Here is an 18378-nt window from a genome sequence, read left to right on the forward strand (position 1 = left end):
TTTTGTTCCAAAATCTCTCAGGAAATATAGTAGGAAATGTACTCTTTCTAGGATCTCTTGCAGAAGTAATTTTCATAGAGGAAGATCTGACTAATTTTTTATTACTACATAGCCATTTTTTATGGAAAGACACTACTTTGTATTTCAAATGCTTCCATAAAATCTAAAATACAATGATTTTTTATCTTGATATGCATATTTAACAATCTGCCTAGAAATCTGAACAATGATTTTAATTATCTTAACGCTTCCTAGGCCAGGTGTATGTTACAATTTTCTGTACCTCAGTGCTATATTGCAATAGATATACATTTCTATACAGCAAAAAATCCCAAAATTACAGGGAGGGGGTAGAATTTTTATAAGTGAAAAGAAATACCCATGATTTGTATTTGGAGAGCTGTAGAAAGGTGTAAACAATGGAAACATTTCTAAACTCTGATTTGTCCAATCTCTCTCCCCTGTCCCTCCATGGCTTCTTCCTGAAATGACTGCTGCCAACCAGCAAAATACAGTAGACCCTCGGGTTACGTTACTCTCGAGTAACATAAACTTCAGGTTGCAAAAGTGGCAAACCCGGAAGTACTTCGCATGCGCAGAAGCGCTCTTATCGCACCGCGTGTGTGCGCAGAAGCGGCGCCTCTGGATGCAGATCTTTTGGTGTGCGCTTGGACCCCCAGAACAAATTAAATTCATATCCAGAGGGTCCACTGTAGAGACAAAAGAATAACTGATTTGTCCAGCTCTTCTGTTCCCTGATTTGTCCAATCTCCCCACTCCCTCCCTGCGTGGTTTCTGGCCAAAAATGGCTGCCACCAACGAGCAAAGCACAAAATAATCACAAAATGTGTTCAGACTCTGGCTGTTCAGATATCTGAATCAGCCATGCATATAATAAGGCTTGGATTAGTGAACTTTCGCATAACAAGTGTTCAGAAAGTGGGACCTGCGTGTATGGTAATATATTGTTCACCGATAACAACCCACAGGAGTTGGAAGGACAGCCCATGTTGACTGCATGACAGTATTTTTATTTTATTTTAAAGCAACTGGTAGAAGAATAGCACGTACTGCAATCCTACGTTGTGCTATAAAATAATAAAATACTGGGCAGCTTTGTGTTGTATTGAGCGTAGTGCTTACAAAAAAGGGGGCAACTTTGCTTTTTTAATCTGTTAAGATCGCAAATATCTCCCATTGTGCAAAATAGGCACCTTTAGTTTATAGAGCCTCATAATTGTATTTATCAAGATCCTGTGACATTTTGATTGGTAATTGGAACAGATGTTAGATCATGCCTATAAACTGGCAAACTGGAAAGTTTGTCTTCCTCTCTTTTGTTTGTTTTTCCTCTAGAGCAGGGATTGTCAGCTGGCAGTCTGTGGCTTAGATACAGCCCCTCAAGCAGTTTTTAATGACATATTTGTGTCCAGTACAGTGTTATGACTGAGTGCACGTGTTGCATACCTATCAGATTCCAACTGCCAACTTTTTTATAGACCTGACAGCTGTTTGGAATAATGTGGCATCCGTTTTCATAGAAAATTGACCATCCCTGCTGTACAGGGAAATCAAGTAGGTGAATATCTTCTGCAGATAATATTGTTACCATAAATCTCATTCAAGATAAAATATAATTTGAGGTAGCCTAGTTGTATTAAAAATTTAGAGCATTCAGTTTAGCCCAAGGATAGAAAACCTCTGGCCCATAGATCAGATTAGGCCCAGCGCAGATTTCAGTTTGGTCTGTAAGACCGCTTTCCCCAAACGATGCCTACCTGCCCCATTCCTGACATCACCTGTGATGTCAGGTGTTGTACAGGAAGTGGGTTGGTGGGAAATAATTGGTTGGGAGCAAGTGAGACTTGCTGTCAGGATCAGTCAGTTGATCAGTGCTTAGAGGAAACTCCACTTGGGGTGAGGTTCGGCTGTGCTACGAAATTCCTGATCGGAAACTCCAAAGCACAATCATTCTCTGCCCAAGCAGACTTGCTGATAGGCACTTACAGCAAGCCTTGCTTGCCAAGGAACAGCTGGGAGTGCACTTTTAAGGCTCCCAGTTTTTCCTTAGCAACCATGTCTCTTACCTACCCCACAAAGCAGGGCTTGCTTTAAGCACAAATATTCTTTTGCATCTCCAGCTTGAATTCTAGCTGGCAATACAAAGGTGGTTCGTCTGCAAGCACAGCTTGCGCTGTGCCCACAAAGGAAATACGTTCCTTTGCATTGCCAGTTTGAATCAAAACCGGCAATGCTATGGATCTTTCTCTGCTGGCACACCCCTGGTTTTGCCTGATTAGCTGAGAGTTGAAGAAGAGGAAAGCGTATCTTAGTTAGCATTCCATATGTGATCAAAGAGTAAAACTACTGAATTGTTTTCTTTTATGTTTATAGAATTTTAAGCATGCTTACTTTACATAAAATGTGTCTACTGTACTTTTGCATGTGACACCACAGCACTAACTGACCTTTTGAAGAGAAAGTTTGCATCAATAAAATTTGGGGAAAAATAAAATACACTGACATCTCAATCTTTATGCATGTTTTATTTGAAAAAAAAAAGCCGTGATGATTTTTAGTGGACTGTATTTTCAAGCCAGGGTACATAGGATTGCAGCACTTGATAACGTATTTCAGTTATCAAGCCCAAATGTTAGTTCCTAAAAGTGTCCACCAGAATGCACTCTGCTTTCAAATGAAGCATTATTATAAATAAATGTGTTCATCACCTTTCAGGGGGAAATCCTGTGTTGTTCAGGAAAGGAAGAATCCTGAACCCATAACTGCTCTTTATAAATGCTTATTGGATCTTTGTAAGATAGAAGTTCAGGATCTTAATAGAGGTGTGCAATAGAAGATTAGAATGTATCATATAGCCTAAACAATGGGAAATGGCTTTAGAATCTATTTGGATTTTTTTTTTTAGTTGAGATTGATCCAGCAAAGATTAATATTTTGGGTATACTGAACTTCATTGACCAATGCAGATAGATGCTATAGGTGTAATACTCAAAAGAAGAACTTTTTGCATTTAAATACTTTGAAGTTATGCATAGCAGAATTAAGTTAGTACAAAGTACCTTTCTCTTTCCGTATCTCGTCCTATTGGCTCATGTCATTGCTTTTACTGGCCAAGAAAGACTGTGGAGGTTTTGACCTAGGTTTCCAGAGGAAATTATAATGACTTTCTCTCCCTTCCTTTTCCTGTACTCACCCCACAAGGGAAAAGGAAATTGTGCTTCTAAGAAGAGTGATTTTCTTCTTAGTTCTGCTATTGAATGACACATTTTACCAAGCTTTGACAGATGATGCAATTTCTGACTAGAACTTTCTATATTTGTGCTTTTGAACCTGTGTGACATAAACATTTAGGTTTCTGTAGTGAAATGTTGTCTCATATCTTAGATGCCCAATCAGTCACTGCAGCTATCATCTTAGCAGGAGGCCCATTCTGCCCAATACAGTGTCATGACATCTATTTTGAAATTCCTTCCCACTGAATATTAGGCGCCATCCCAGTTGTCTTTTCAGTGCCTGCTGAAGACCTACCTTCCTCCTTCAACAAGAGTTTAAGGAGAGCTCATTTCCAGTTGGTTTCTGTATTGGAGTTGTTTTTATATATTGGAATTGTTTTGTTGCTTGTGTGTTTGCAGCCCTGGTGTCCTTTGGAAGGAAGGGTGAGGTATAAATTTAATAAATAATAATAATTGTGTGGCAAAGAGTTTGCAAAGATTTCTGAATTCTGAGTGTTTACCATGCGCCACACAGATTTACAAATTAACTTTTGTTATATATTTTCCACATCTTCCACAATGTTAAATAGCACTGTGTACTCGTTTTTGTTTTGGCAGTTTTCTTTATATCGACTTGCGACTGAAAAGCATGAGCCTCTTACAAACAAAACTTATACTTCTTTTTTGACCATTTGCCCTTCCATTCTTATATTTATTCCACACACCACCCCCCTGTACATTCAATAACACCAACGTATGATTATGTTATCTTACTGAATGGCTGAATATTTGAAAAGTGTTGGGCTGGGTGGTTGTTGTTTTTTAATGCAAAATGTGAGAAAAGCTTCCAACAAGGGCTCATCCAATGTTAATCCTTTTTTATAGTTTCATCAACTCATGAAGATGATGTTCTGTGGATTGCCATGGCAGGAACACATCAAATCTGGGCACTCATGTTAGAATGTGGAAAACTACCAAAAGGAAGGTAAGCTAGAATGTTATGTTTAGAAACACCAGGTCAATAATTGGTGGGTGGAATGTGTAGACTGACTAGGTGGGGTTCAAGAATAAGAATAAGACCTGAGAGACGAAGGTTCAAGTCCTCACTTGACCATGAAGATCAGTGGGTGACCTTGAACCAGTCACTGCATCTCAGTCTAACAACAGGATTGTAGGGATTAAATGAAGAGGAGGAGGAGAACCGTGAGCTCCTACAGAAGAAGGTGGGATATAAATGCAATAAATATTAGGCATCACGTCTTGCTGTACTTTTCTGTATTTACATTTCTCCATCTTTTACTTCATTATCCAAACAGTTCTGATCAATCAGCACTTGGTTCATAAACGCTCTTGCTTCCAGCAAAGCAAGTGTATTTGTTGGTCAGTAGTTTTTGCTTAGTATACTTAGAAAAGCATAAACAGAGGGGAAAGGGGACAAGGCCTGCTTGTTTTCCCAATGAAGCATTTGAAGCAGGAAAGAAAACTGATTACCTCAAAATGAGTAAAAAGCAAAAAAGGAAGATTTTCCCCTTTATTCTAAGTATCCAAGTTTTTTTACAGTAAGTAAAAAACTTACTGTATGGGGGGGGGGGACAGGCTGCGTGTTCAAATAACAAGGCAGGACTCATAGAAATGCCCATTTCTCCCCTTTAGTGACTTGAAAAAAGGAACCTGCCTTCGGTTTGCTGGGAGTGGAAATGAAGAGAACCGAAATAATGCATATCCCCATAAAGCAGGCTTTGCCCAGCCTTCTGGTCTGACTGTTGCTGCTGAAGAGCCTTGGAACTACCTTTTTGTAGCAGACAGTGAAAGCAGCACTCTGCGCACCATTTCTCTGAAAGATGGAGCTGTGAAACACCTTGTAGGAGGAGAAAGAGACCCAATTGTAAGTTCTTGCTGTTTGTTCCTATTCCTATTCAAGTTTGATTTAACAAGATGCCCAATAGGGATGTGGTGTGTAAGCTTATTTTGTATGACTCTTCATGTCTTATAAAAGTTATTATAGCAATTGTTAATATAAACTTGATCACTGTGGTAGTGCTCCTTCCCTGTCATTCCAAAATGTTAACTTCATAACTTTAACTGCTGATGCTTTTATTGTGCTTTTAATTGATAGTTTGAAGATCCATCATGTTCAGCAAGAATCTTAGTTTATTTGCGCTAAATAATAATAATAATTGAACCAATTTAATAATTGTATAATTCTTTCTATATATATATGCTTTTGAAAAAAGAATTTATTTGCCTTTGGTGATATTGATGGAGCTGGAATAAATGCAAAGCTACAGCATCCCTTAGGAGTAACCTGGGACAAGAAAAGAAATCTCCTTTATGTTGCAGATTCCTATAATCATAAGGTGAGCCTGCATGGTGCATTATTTACTGCTTGAATTTCATTTCACCAACTTTACTACAAAGTTAAGTTTTAGATATTCAGTAAAACTGTTATTTGGAGTTAAAAAACAAATTATAATTCATTTATGTATGTTATAACAGTTGATTTTTTTGTCAACTTCTGCTTTTTTGTGGAAGATGCTTTTGATTATATGGAGAGGCAATAAAGGTGCTAAGGCTGTATTCCTATTTGCTTATATGGACCCCCAAGACAAGTCCAACGTCGGGAATCAGATTTCTGACACCTAAAAGCAATAAAGCTGTAGACAGAGTGGTAGAAGGTGGCTGGCTAATTTCTTTTCTAATGTTTACTGAGAAAGTTCTGGACAATTGACTGAAAAATTGCATTCCCTCTTCCCTAGGTTTGCCTGATGATGCAAACCCAAGCTCTTTCAGATGTGTACTTAGTCATGTTCATAAAAAGCTGTGGAGTCATTGTAAACATGGGTCACTTGTAGATATTACTGATGTGGTGATCCAGATCTATGGTAATGATGGCTGCAGAGAGCCATGTAAAACATGTCAGAGATAGCTGGCACGGTCATACGCACTTTGACAAAAAATGCTTTGACAAAAAATGGCACATCTTCAAGAAACATGAAAAGGGCTTGCATTTTGGCACTTCTTTTCCTGCAGAAATTTTGGGAGTCACTTATTAATAGTATCTTTTTCATAAACACTTAAGAAAGTGACTTTATGAGTATGTCAAATCCCTCATACTGCTAATAAATAACACTTGAATATCTTATTACTGGCCTATAATGCCGTAGCAAGCAAGAAGTTTGTTCAGTGGCCCAGTTTAAACTTCATTGTAGATGTTAGTTGCTGGTATACCATGAACATGCCTGACTTGGTTGTTTTGGTCCTCCCTGTTCATATTGAGAGGAAACAACAATGAATGAGTTAGCATTATGTCTGAACCAGGGGTCGTTGTTTGTTTTGGTCCCAACAAGCCACAGTCAGTAAGTCAAGAATAAACCTTGTCTACAGATCATAGTATGTTGGGAGTGAAACAAACCACACTTCTTGATACAGTGGTACCTCGGGTTACATACGTTTCAGGTTACAGACTCCGCTAACCCAGAAATAGTACCTCAGGTTAAGAACTTTGCTTCAGGATGAGAACAGAAATCGTTCTCCGGCGGTGTGGCAGCAGCAGGAGGCCCCATTAGCTAAAGTGGTGCTTCAGGTTAAGAACAGTTTCAGGTTAAGAACGGACCTCCGGAACGAATTAAGTACTTAACCTGAGGTACCACTGTACTGGAAATACTAGCTCCCCCTCTGTGATAGCAGGATATTTAGCAGGCAGCATTTTCTCTAATTGTGACACTGTTCCCTACTTTACTTTCTTTAGAATTTTATCATCAGTAGTATAGTAAAAATAAGTACACGATTCTGTTTTATTATTTACAAAGTTCCTCGTGCTTTGCTTTTCTCTAGATTAAATTTGTAGATCCCAAGATGAAGAATTGTGCTACATTGGCAGGTACAGGAGAAGCAAGCAATGTCATCGGTTCCAGCTTCACTTCCTCAACTTTCAATGAACCCGGAGGCCTGTGTGTTGAAGACGGAGGTCGTTTGCTCTATGTTGCAGACACAAACAATCATCAGATAAAAGTGCTAGATTTAGAAACCAAAATTGTTTCACTGGTAAGCCACCTTTATAGAACTTTATCTGGGATTTTCAACTTTGGATAAGTTATTATAGTTGGGTCATCTTTCATCAGATATCCTAATGCTACTGACCAGATAGCATGAAGCATAGCAGTAAATGCATTCTCATAGTGTTTTATAATGATCTGGCAAACTGAACAGCTTTTGTGTTAAGGATATCCTGTTAGGCTTAAAATAAATGTTCCATCTGTTTTAAGAGGTTGGAAAGGATACTAGTGCAATTAGAGTAAGCAGAGATACAGAAACTTCAGCTTTCATAGCACTGTTCAACTTGGATATAGGAGACCTGATTCAAGTCTCATCTTAAAGAGCAGCCTTAAGCACCATGTATTCTCTCTGCTTGATGTCTGTGCCCTCCTCCCCCAGTAAAATGAAAATAATAGGTCCTGCTTGTGAAAATAAATGAGATAAAACACTTATAAAGCATGTGCAAAGTGCTTCAAACTATTTATCAAATAAATAGGCCCTCTGTGTAAAGTTATCAGATTTCCATCATTGTTTAGGAAACATATGAAGAAGCATCAATGACAAACTTGTTTCAAATTGCTTTGGTTTAAATAAATTAACCCAGCTTTTAACATGGGAGATAAACAAATAAGACTGTTCAGTGTACTTTACGTAAAGAACTATAGCCAATATTACAGCCACCTTCAGGTTCTAACTCTGCCTTACTTACATATAAGTATTTTTTCCAAGTTGTGCCGGTTACTTTTCCGATAATTTGGGTTTTGTTTTATATACCTCTGTATATTGTTGTACACTGTCATGATATATGAGCGAGTAGTTTATGAATATTTTTATAAATAAAATTTTGTACGGTAAAACTATTCAAAGGAATGTTTTTATCCATATGACACTCGTCAGCTGCTACTGATACTTCCTTAACAAATTCCTTAACAAATTCAAGTGAATTTTCTTGAACTAATGGAGCTAAGTATCTGTTTAGACTATAAAGCATTTGCATCTAAACAAGTCAAAACTGCCAAGAGAAGTAATATTTATTTACTCGTTTGTTTGACATGAAAGCTGACAAATACACTGGAAAAGTATAAATTGTGCCAGATTCTGTAAAATCTCCTTTATAGTAATTTGTAACAAGCAGCTTTTGTTTAAAACATTGTTCATGTCATCTTAAGATAAAGAAAAAACAGTATTTGAATGGGTAGCCATCTTGGTGGCCTCCAGATGTTGTTGGACTACAGCTCCCATCCTCCTTTCCACTGGTCCTGCTAGCCAGGGATGATGGGAATTGTAGTCCAACAACATCTGGGAGCCCAAGACTGAGAAAGGCTGCTTTATAGTGTTGGGAATCCACCTCAATTTATGCATTCTCACTGCCTATCAGAAGTTTCCCCAGGCATTGTAATGGAGTGTGATGCCTGTTCTTGGCCTTGGTTCTCTGAAATAAGGGATCAGGCCTAAGGAAGTTTGGTAGATTTCACAGTGGTTGTTATTATTATATTTTCTATACAGTAGCAATATCAAACTGTTGGCTGTGACTTTTCCAAGTCTTAGAATATGACATTATACTTCAAAACAAATGAACTTTCCTTTCTGTTTCTTTGATAGCTACCTCTCCAGAATGCCAACACCGGAGACATTCAGGATGGTCCATCTGTGCAAAAGACTGATAAGACAAAATTACCAAAGCTGCCTAAATCTGCTCCAAATCTTCAGCTACCTTCACTGACTGTGAGCCCTGGCCAGGCACTTCAATTTGCACTGAAACTCAGCCTTCCTCCAAATACCAAACTGACAGAAGAAGCACCCAGTTCATGGTTTCTCGCATCAGAAGGTAAGGGGCCTCACTTGCTTTTTAGTGTAAATATCTGTTGAGTTTTTTAATGCTCTTTTAGCCAAGCTGTCACAGTACGTTTATTTTGAATCAGAAGGCTATGTCAAAAATCACTATGTAGCTTTTCTGTTTTGTAGATTTAACGTAAAAAGATCCCATACCTATTGGATAAAACCAGATTCTGGTCAGACCTATTTGCTTTCATTCAAGATGAAATTGCTGTAGTTTCATCATCAGAATTGTTATGGGCCATAATGTTATCTTCTAATGTTTCAGATAAATTGCCAGTTTAGGACTGGTGCCCTTCTGCTAGCGGAAAGTTTCTCCCACTCTAAAAAAACACATTTTTGACAAAGCAGAAGAGCACTGGGTGAGGAAGGTGACCCTAGATCTGGGGAAGTTTCTAGATTTGCTTAAACTCTTGTGTAAGACTTTGTACACACTCATTATAAAGACTTATTTATGGACCACTAGGGTTTATACACCACAGCCCATCTTTTCCATATTCACTGTTTTTTATACTGTAACACTTATATGTTCTCATATTCCATTGCAAAAAGTGTGCAAAAGAATAGCACTAGTGCGTTTTCCCCTTCTGTTCTTGATTCTTTGAATCCCAGCCCACATATTTTGCTTACCAATATATTATTTTATGATTGAGGTTTCCCAAAATAAGAAAATACATCATTCAAATTAAGATAAAACTCGTAACATAGTGACGGGATACCTTTTTTTCTAGGCAGTGAATGGCTGCTTCATGAACAGGACACATACGGAGAAATTGAGGACATTTGTAAACAGCCTATAATCCCATTGCGAATACCCATGAACTGCCTATCATCTGAAGTTGTACTGTCAATCAAAGCGTGCCTCTATTACTGTAGCAAGGACAGCAGTGCCTGCATGATGAAAGGAGTCTCATTCAACCAGACTTTCCACATAGCTAATTCAAGCCAAGGTAGAACATCTCTGATTGAGCTTATATATGCATTTTAACTAAGCCAAAGCAAACAAAAAAGCACTTATTTATGTTTTATTTACTACTGCCTACTTTTAAAACAGGAATAAATTGTTTGTTGATTTGCGATTTTCCCCTTCCCCCACCTTTTCACTTCTGGTCTTCCAGCAGAGTGTAACAAATTTAGACATGTAGTTTGGTGCCAAGTTCACCTTGAAAGCTTGTGGAAAATAACTCTGATAAGTGTGATCAGATGAAGTAGAAATGCATTGTGCTGAATCATGCAAAGTGTAATAAAATTCTAGTCCTTTATTTCTTGCAGCATAAGCAATAAATGCAGAAGTGGGTTGGGGTCATTGTGTGAATAGTGGATAATCTTAACAAGGAACCCAATACTGTAATATCATATAAGAAATTTGCTATTAAGTATGGTCAGATTCATTTGGAGCTAAACAAAAGCCTAAGTGTATTTTTCTCCTGGAATAAATGGTTGAAATGTGGATATATATTTTTCTCGATTAAAAACACTATGTTTTCCCCATAATATTTTGTATTTAAGGAACTGGTGTATTCTGAAATGATCCTAAAGTGAGCTAGGCTTATTTTTTATGCAAATAAGCTCAGTTATATAAAACTAACTTATGCCTTATGTTTTCTGGATAACAATTTATGAGAGGTCCATGTTTGTTTTCTATTACCTATCTACTTAGCAGTGGCATTCTGTATTTTTTCGCTAACTGCCATGTCTATTCACATATAATGGTGAAAACTTCAGTATTTAATTATTTTAGGCTAATTATTTTAGATTTCTTGTTCAGATTTTTGGCAGTGCTGTGTTAAAACCAAATGGACATTGACCACACTTTGTATCTATGCCAGACATTATTCAAAGCTATGGACATGTTTCCTTAGCACCATTATGCTTTACAAAAGGCATTTCAGTTTTTGATAGCATCACTTAGATTTATATGTTACTTTGAAAGTCTTGGGGCATCATTATCATTGATTTGTTAATAATACTCAAGTTCTTCCAAGAGGCCATTAAAATCATTGTTCACCAAAATTACTAGTTGCTGGAGTCTATGATGGATTTAACACAAAGCTCAGTGGAAGTAAATCAATAATCTTTGCGTTTGGTTGCCACCAGCCTTACATAAAGAAAAGCAAAAATGTTAAACCCGAATAAACACAATTTTAAAAGGCTTTTCAAAATAAGCATCTTATATATGTTTGAAGAGACAGATCTGGATACACATATGCACAATGATGTGCACCGAAGTGGCGTATCTTCCTGTGCAAAAGCTATGAAAAATCATATTTAATATACTTGGAGCAGCATGTTAATTGTAATGACCATTCTTCTGAACTACTTCACAGTTTCACTAACACTCGGAAGTTAAATTGCTAGAATACTGGTCTGAGACTTTTCCTGCTCTAAAACTATCTTAAGATGTTGCTGAAGAATTGTCTAATGTTTGTGTTTGAAGGAGAAACCATATGGTGTGGTATGGCTTTTTTTCCTCTTCACAATCACTTGCCAGCATAGCAGAGAGTTAAAAGGTCACTCTAATACCAAAAATAACAGTATTCCTTCCAGCACTGTCTAAAAATTGAATAGTTCAGCAGCCTTCCTGGCCTATCATTCAGGCCAGGTTTCGGAACTCTTAAGTAAGTTCATGCATGTGACAAAAAAAATAATAGATACAGAATTTTCTTTGCTTTTTGAAAGCCTTTTTAATACAGAGAGGAAAATGCTCTATTCCAGAGTGACAAGACAAGGGCAAGTGATTAGTAATTCATTTTTTTAATAATGTAATGTTTTCTGCCTTTTTACAATGCTCTTTTTAATTCTTTGTTGGCTAAAATCCAGGAACCAGTTCACACGTTTTCAATCACTAGGTTTAAAAAAGATTTCTGTTTTTCAAAGATCTCTCCACTAAGTCAAACTGTTCTCTTAGCTCAGGAAATTAATGGGCTCTGTCCATTCCCAGTGGACAGGATACTAAAAATATTGATTTAAGCAATTCTGTGTACCTGCAACAAAGTTTTTGTTGGCTATCAGTAGAATTAGGATTATTGAAATGCAACATATGTGCACTGCAGTATTTAAAATCTAGACTTGAATTTTGTGTTTAATCTCTCAGTATCTATTTTATATACATCTATGTTTAGGGACTAACAAGCCGCACTGGAGCTTTTTAAATGTCTGCTGTTTTATAAACTTTTTCAAACCGAGAGGCTAATATAGGTTAACAGCCAGATGTCCTTGTATATGATTGTGAGTACATGCTCATAGAATCCAAATCTTCTTATTCAAACCTTTTTTTTAAAAAAAAGTTATTAGTAGAATCTAAAAATAACTTTCTTCTGGACTCAATGTTAGTTTGCCTCTTTTTTATGAGTAAAGGTGAATTTATTGCTTTTGTATAAAAGCCATTAAGGGTAGGTGATAATTTGCCATTTGCTTTCTACAAAAAGGCCAAATGTTGCATTATCTTCTTAAGTTTACTTATATTTATTTTACTGCATTTGATTGGAGACTTAGTTTAGAGTGTGGAAAATAATTTTAAATTAGTGGTATAGAATGGATTCAGAGTATAATTTAGTAGTTATTAATATTAAGTTAATACATTTATATCTAGCCTTGCTTCCATCATAGAACTCAAGATGGGATACATGTGGTTTCAGGTGACCTTTACATAAGCATTCCGGACTTGTTCAGCTGCAGCAAGGTGGCTGCATCGCTAACACTTTTGAAAAACCAGTTTAAATAGGCCACTTTAAGTAGTCACTAAAGCGATTCCTTCTGGATTTGATTACAACTCAAATCATTTCTGACCTTCATCAATGTTGGCTGGGGCTGATGGGAGTTGGAAGTCCAACAGCAGCTGGAAGGCACTACATTGGCTATTCCTAAACCAGACACCAGGGTACTATGCTATACAGGTCTTTTCAGAAGTAAGTTCAACGGAGATATTCCAAGGTAAGTAAATATAGGATTTCAGCTTTCATACCATTCCCCCACATTGCAAAACCAGCTATATTTTTTCAACCACTTTCTTTCTGATCAAGTAGCTTTCAACATTGACCTTGCAGTTGTTGTGGTCTAAACATTTTCAAAGGCTGACAGTCACTTGTCAAATCTTAGAAAAGTAAGGACTCCAGCTTGGAATGTTTGTGTAAGTGTAGTTTATTGATTATTTCTTTTACATCTTTGATGGCATACCGATTTTAAACATGTCAGAATGATTGTCCAGCGAAAAGCCCTAGAGGAAATCCTAGGGGATTTCCCGAATTGTATCTACCTACCACACTGATAGCTATGAGTAAAGCAGTAAAAAAATGGCAGTACACTTGTACAAATACTCTGTCAGCCTCAGAACATTACACTGAAACAAAATCAATAAAATGTGTGTTGCTGAGCTGTTATTCCCCACCCTCCTATTTTAGCTTCTCCTTGACATAAAACTGAATAAACAGGTTCATGCTGGCCTGGTTCCGACATCATGGCGTACCATAGCTTAATGTGATGAGAATGAACCACAGTGAGCCTCAGGATCACATATTCCCCTCCTCTTCTGCAGTGGCCATGAGCAGGAATTCAGAAGCTTTTGCTTCCGGCTTAGATTAACCGCAACTTGTTTTAAAACCATAGTTTATGAAGCTGGCTGGCTTAAGCAAACAGTAGTTTACATTAAGCAGATTTATGGTTTGGACAACCTGCTACACTATCTGATTGAAATTGGAAATAGAAGCTTTTGATCTCATGATCATCCTGGAGATCATGGGGGGAGCACATGAACCTGAGGCTCACTGCAGGTTGTTCACCTTATGCTAAATCCATAAGCAACTGTGCAGGTGCTTAAAAAATGCCACTCATCACTTAAGCTGTTTTTCACTTTGGGACATCCTATTTGTGTGTGTTTTCTGTTTATCTCTCTATAATTTTCATTTGTTAACAGAGTTGACTAGAAGTATAGTTTGAAGGTCTAGTCCAGTTTTATGTGGGTTTGTTTTATTAAGACATTTAAACTCTTTCAAGGCACCTAGACTTTGTCAGATAAATGACATAAAATGAAAATATAGTTTTGTTGCTACAGAAGAGGAAGTAAAATTGATAGCTTTCCTTTAACTTACTTAACTTTCCATTAAACTAGAGTAAGCTGAATGAAAATAAACTGGCTGAGGTCCTTAATTAAGATAGGTCTGGAACTGATTTTGTTTTTGTGTTTTACTAGCATATGCATTAGCAGAAAATCTCAAATTGAAAGTCATATTCCAGAAGGCAGAAAATTATGTAAGATGAAGGGGGAAAATATGATTTAACCTCACAGTGAACATCTTGAACTGTTGTTTTACTGTAATTGATTTGTTTGTCGTGCTCCTGCTTTTTCATGATTATTCTGATGCACAAGAAGATATTCTCTTCTTATAGTGACTTAATCACAAGCATAATGTGTGTTTGAGCTAATGCAGTTTAATTCTGTATGTGATATATTGCAATTAAAGGGCTTTTAACATCCCATCACATTTTCAACTTTTCACTTTTTGTACTTCATAGGCAGTTTTTGTTTCCTTTTTTATTTCTTCACTTTATCCTGTTTAAATATTTTCAATAAAACATGAATATTAACAAAAAAAAATTGAAGCTTTAATACTAAGAACTTTGGGGTCCATGGGGCACAGATAACTTATGTATAGTGATTTTATTTTAAATTTAGATTGTTTTATTTTTAGATTTAAATTATATTCAGATTTAAAAGCTGCCCACTGTTGCTGGTACTTTAGTAAGTTGTGAACGTTAACAGGTCCTGTTGGTTTCAGTTGTAGGAGTTATATTTTCTACTACCTGAAACAAATCAAGTCCTACAGCTAGACCTGCTAGGGTATAGAGAACCTACTTTCCCGATATTTCTAGATTTTAATTTGCCTCACTTCAAGATGCTTTATTACTTCCTCTTCCTCGAATACTGATCTGATAAATTTCTCAAAGGCGTGCAAGATTCTTTCAGCTTTTGTCAGAGTCAGGTTGTACTGAGGGGATGCACACAGAGCAACAGATCATCTTTCGCTAACATGGAACATTCCAGTTGAAATTCCTCATTGCAGAGGGTTGGACTAGATGACTCTTGGTGTACCTTCTAGCACTACAACTTTATGATTCTATGGTTCAGAGTTAATCCCAGAATATATTTAAGTTAACTGTCAGATGTGCCTTTGGAAATGTAATCTCTGCAATAAGGGTTGCGATCTTTTAAATTTATATAAAAAGAACAGAGTCAAAGTAATATGTTTGAAATATTTGGTAATTATTTTACAACAAAGATAGTTAATAATAGAAAAGCTATATTAAACTATATAATAAAACCAAGAACTAAAACTGTTTGAGTGTTTTATTATGATTCCATTTTTTTTGTTCTGTTATTATATTTCTCTTTTGTATGTAAATAAAAAAAACGTTAAAAAATAAATAACAAATATTTGAAAAATGTATTAAATGGGCCCGACCCAGAGAAATATGTACATGGCGGTGGATTTTCCAATTGCAGACAATCTCATGTCCCCTCAGCAACAATTAGACCACCTGTTTGAGGTACAGGGAGCCTTGGTTCAGTTTGCTAAGTCCCAAAGAACTTATCAGTACCGCAAAAGTGTATTGAGTGCATTTGACTGGTGCTGTGTTTGCACATAATAGTTTGGTAATGGGAACTGTTTACTTTCTCAGCCCACCACAAGGGCTGCACACATGGCACCCATTTTCACAAATATAGTTTCTGATCCGTGCAGCCTATTAATGTATGAGCATCATTACTTGAAAATGTATGAATCAAGGAGAAATGGAAAAGCTATGTAAAGAACTTTTTAAAAAAAATAAATGAGAGGTGGGGGGGGGGGGAGAGAAATACCTAGAAGCAGAATTTGTATGTAGGTGTTGTTTTTTTAATGGTTAATCATTCTAAAATGTCTTATTAAATTTCTATACCGCCCATCATCCAAATATCACGGGGCAGCTTACACATGCAACAGCAACAATAACATGGTGTGTGGACCGGGGGGGGGGGGGAGTTCCAAAAGATGGGAAGAGGAACTCCTTCTGTCCTCTTCACCTACAGCTGCTTTCCTGTCTCATGGCAGGGCTTGCATCTTTATAGGCAAGCACCAAGGTGAGTGGTCCTCCCTTAGGCTGCCCACAGCTGTGTTCCATTCAGCTGCACTCCACACACAGTTACAGGTACAGCAGGTTTCTTGGTGGTTCTTGCCATTGGGGGCTGGAGCTTACTGGTCATCTGTTTTTGGTTGGCACAAAATTGTTCATTTTCCATAGATGCTTGGGTTTACCGTTCTCCTCAAATATACTAGAATTCACCTTTTTTGCATTCAGGGAATGATACCCTGTAAACATACATATGTATAACTTCTAGATGTATCTTATCAAACCTAGTGGAAGTGTCCTGCTATCAACAGTACTCCCTATATGTTCACTTACAGTGCAATTCCTATGCATATTTTCTCAGAAGTAAGGCTGACTGAGTCCAGTGAGATTCACGGCTAGATACAGAATTACAGCCTTAAATGCAAGAGAAGCCTAGAAAGTTGTCCAGTGTTGAAGGTGTGAGTCTATTTATTTTTAGTTGTACACTGAAAATCCCTTAATCAAATCTCAGCACATCCCCTTGGGCAAACCAGCCTCTCTCAGTATTAGCCCATATGGGGTGCCTCTTACTCTCCTACTTGGATTGTTATCACAATATCTGTGGGGCACTTTAAACATGTAAAATATTTGAGCATTTGTAGATGCTTGCATTAATCAGGCAGCTTGGAGCCTCTCATGTTTCTACAGCCCACCAGTAATACATTTACTAATTATTTTCTAAAACTAGTACAGATAATCGTAAAAATCTAAAGCAAATTAGATAACACCGAAAAAGCCAGAGAAAGGTAGACTCAGCTGTGTTAACTATACATACAAAGGTATGCATGAAGGACACTCCTTATAATAGTGATGAGGTGAATGTATTTTATTTTATTTTAAATTGCATTGATTTTGAACTCCACAGCACAGATCCATCCGTCATCTGAATGTCCATTTTCTATCAAGGACAGCTTCCCCATTATGAAATGAGTGCTTATCAATATCCTTACTCCTTTTAAATCCTCTTGTTGCACTCGTGAGGAAAATTTAGCAGAACTAGAACAGCAGAATATTGCCTGTAAGGCAGATTTTGAGCACAATTCAAAATGGCATGAGTGGACTGAAAGTAGGGGCAAGGCATTGCAATACTTGGTTTCTGTGTTTCATGTAAGATGCAGCAATCATAAAGTGAAGGATTATCAGAATTAAAAACATTTATAAAACTTGTGGTTAGTCAGCAATCTGCCAAGTAAATCGTTTTACATGCAAATCACAATTTCAAACTGCGATGCAAGAGAAAAATTGATTATCTGCCCAGGAAATGTAATATCCACCAGTCTCTAGATTCCTCTGTCATTACCAAACAGAAACGCTTCATGATATATACACTCCCAAGATTAATTGCAATACTATTTTGTGCTGCTTAATTTAGATCCTTCCCCATATCCCATATATGAAAAAAATGTCCCACAGTATTTGAAAACATTTCACAAATGCCAGAATGGCATGCTACAATAAACACTTTGATTTGAAGTCCATTTTTTTGGGAGGGAGATACAACTTTACTGTGGAAGGCATTAAATTAGGTAAAACTGGGATTTTTTCTAAACCTCTAACCTATTAAAATTCCGCAGCTTCTTCATGGTTCCTTCCTGAGCAAAGCTAACTTCTATCCAACAAAATACCAGAAAGATTTTCTGAATATTTTTTAAAGCACATGCTGCTTTCGGTCACTGTTCAGGTTTGATGTTTATAGGGTCTTTCCTCTTATCTTTGTAGGTAAATACTGGGCCAGGAGATTAGGAGATCCTTATGGCCATCTAAAATTTAGGCAAACAAATTAAGGGGATTAAGAGTCCCAAATGAGAGGAGAAATCTGCCATTTCTGTCTCTCTGTTGAGTGTTCAGAAGTAAACAAGTTGATGCATCCCAAAGGGGTGGGATTAGCAATTTCATAAGCAATACAGAGTTCAATTGAAAGAGTATCTTTCCAGGTTTTGGCCCCTCAAGCATCTATCGATGTTTCTCTCTACAGTTAGATTTTTTAAAACCAGTTGCTTAATCTTTCGCTTGTCAAGATTGTTGAGGAATGCAGAACTACTAGCAATATTTAGTTTGAAATGCTAAAGAGCTGCCTAGAGGCTGAGTCTACACACAAAGAATCCATGCAAGGTCTGATTCGCTACCACTG

General features: G+C 37.1%; 1 protein-coding gene across 1 annotated transcript in view; it reads left to right on the plus strand.

The window, feature by feature from the left end:
* The window catches only part of NHLRC2 (NHL repeat containing 2), a 33632-nt gene extending 19053 nt beyond the window's left edge, over window positions 1–14579 (plus strand). The window contains exons 6-11 of the mRNA XM_083441100.1: window positions 4119–4218; window positions 4887–5118; window positions 5468–5590; window positions 7068–7277; window positions 8871–9096; window positions 9836–14579. Of these exons, the coding sequence (XP_083297226.1) occupies window positions 4119–4218; window positions 4887–5118; window positions 5468–5590; window positions 7068–7277; window positions 8871–9096; window positions 9836–10092 (1148 nt within the window). The 3' untranslated portion in view covers window positions 10093–14579. The remainder of the gene's footprint in view (window positions 1–4118; window positions 4219–4886; window positions 5119–5467; window positions 5591–7067; window positions 7278–8870; window positions 9097–9835) is intronic.
* Window positions 14580–18378: the final 3799 nt, after the last annotated feature.

Source organism: Podarcis tiliguerta (genome assembly GCF_965153285.1).
Source record: "Podarcis tiliguerta genome assembly, chromosome: 5".
NCBI classification, from domain to species: domain Eukaryota; kingdom Metazoa; phylum Chordata; class Lepidosauria; order Squamata; family Lacertidae; genus Podarcis; species Podarcis tiliguerta.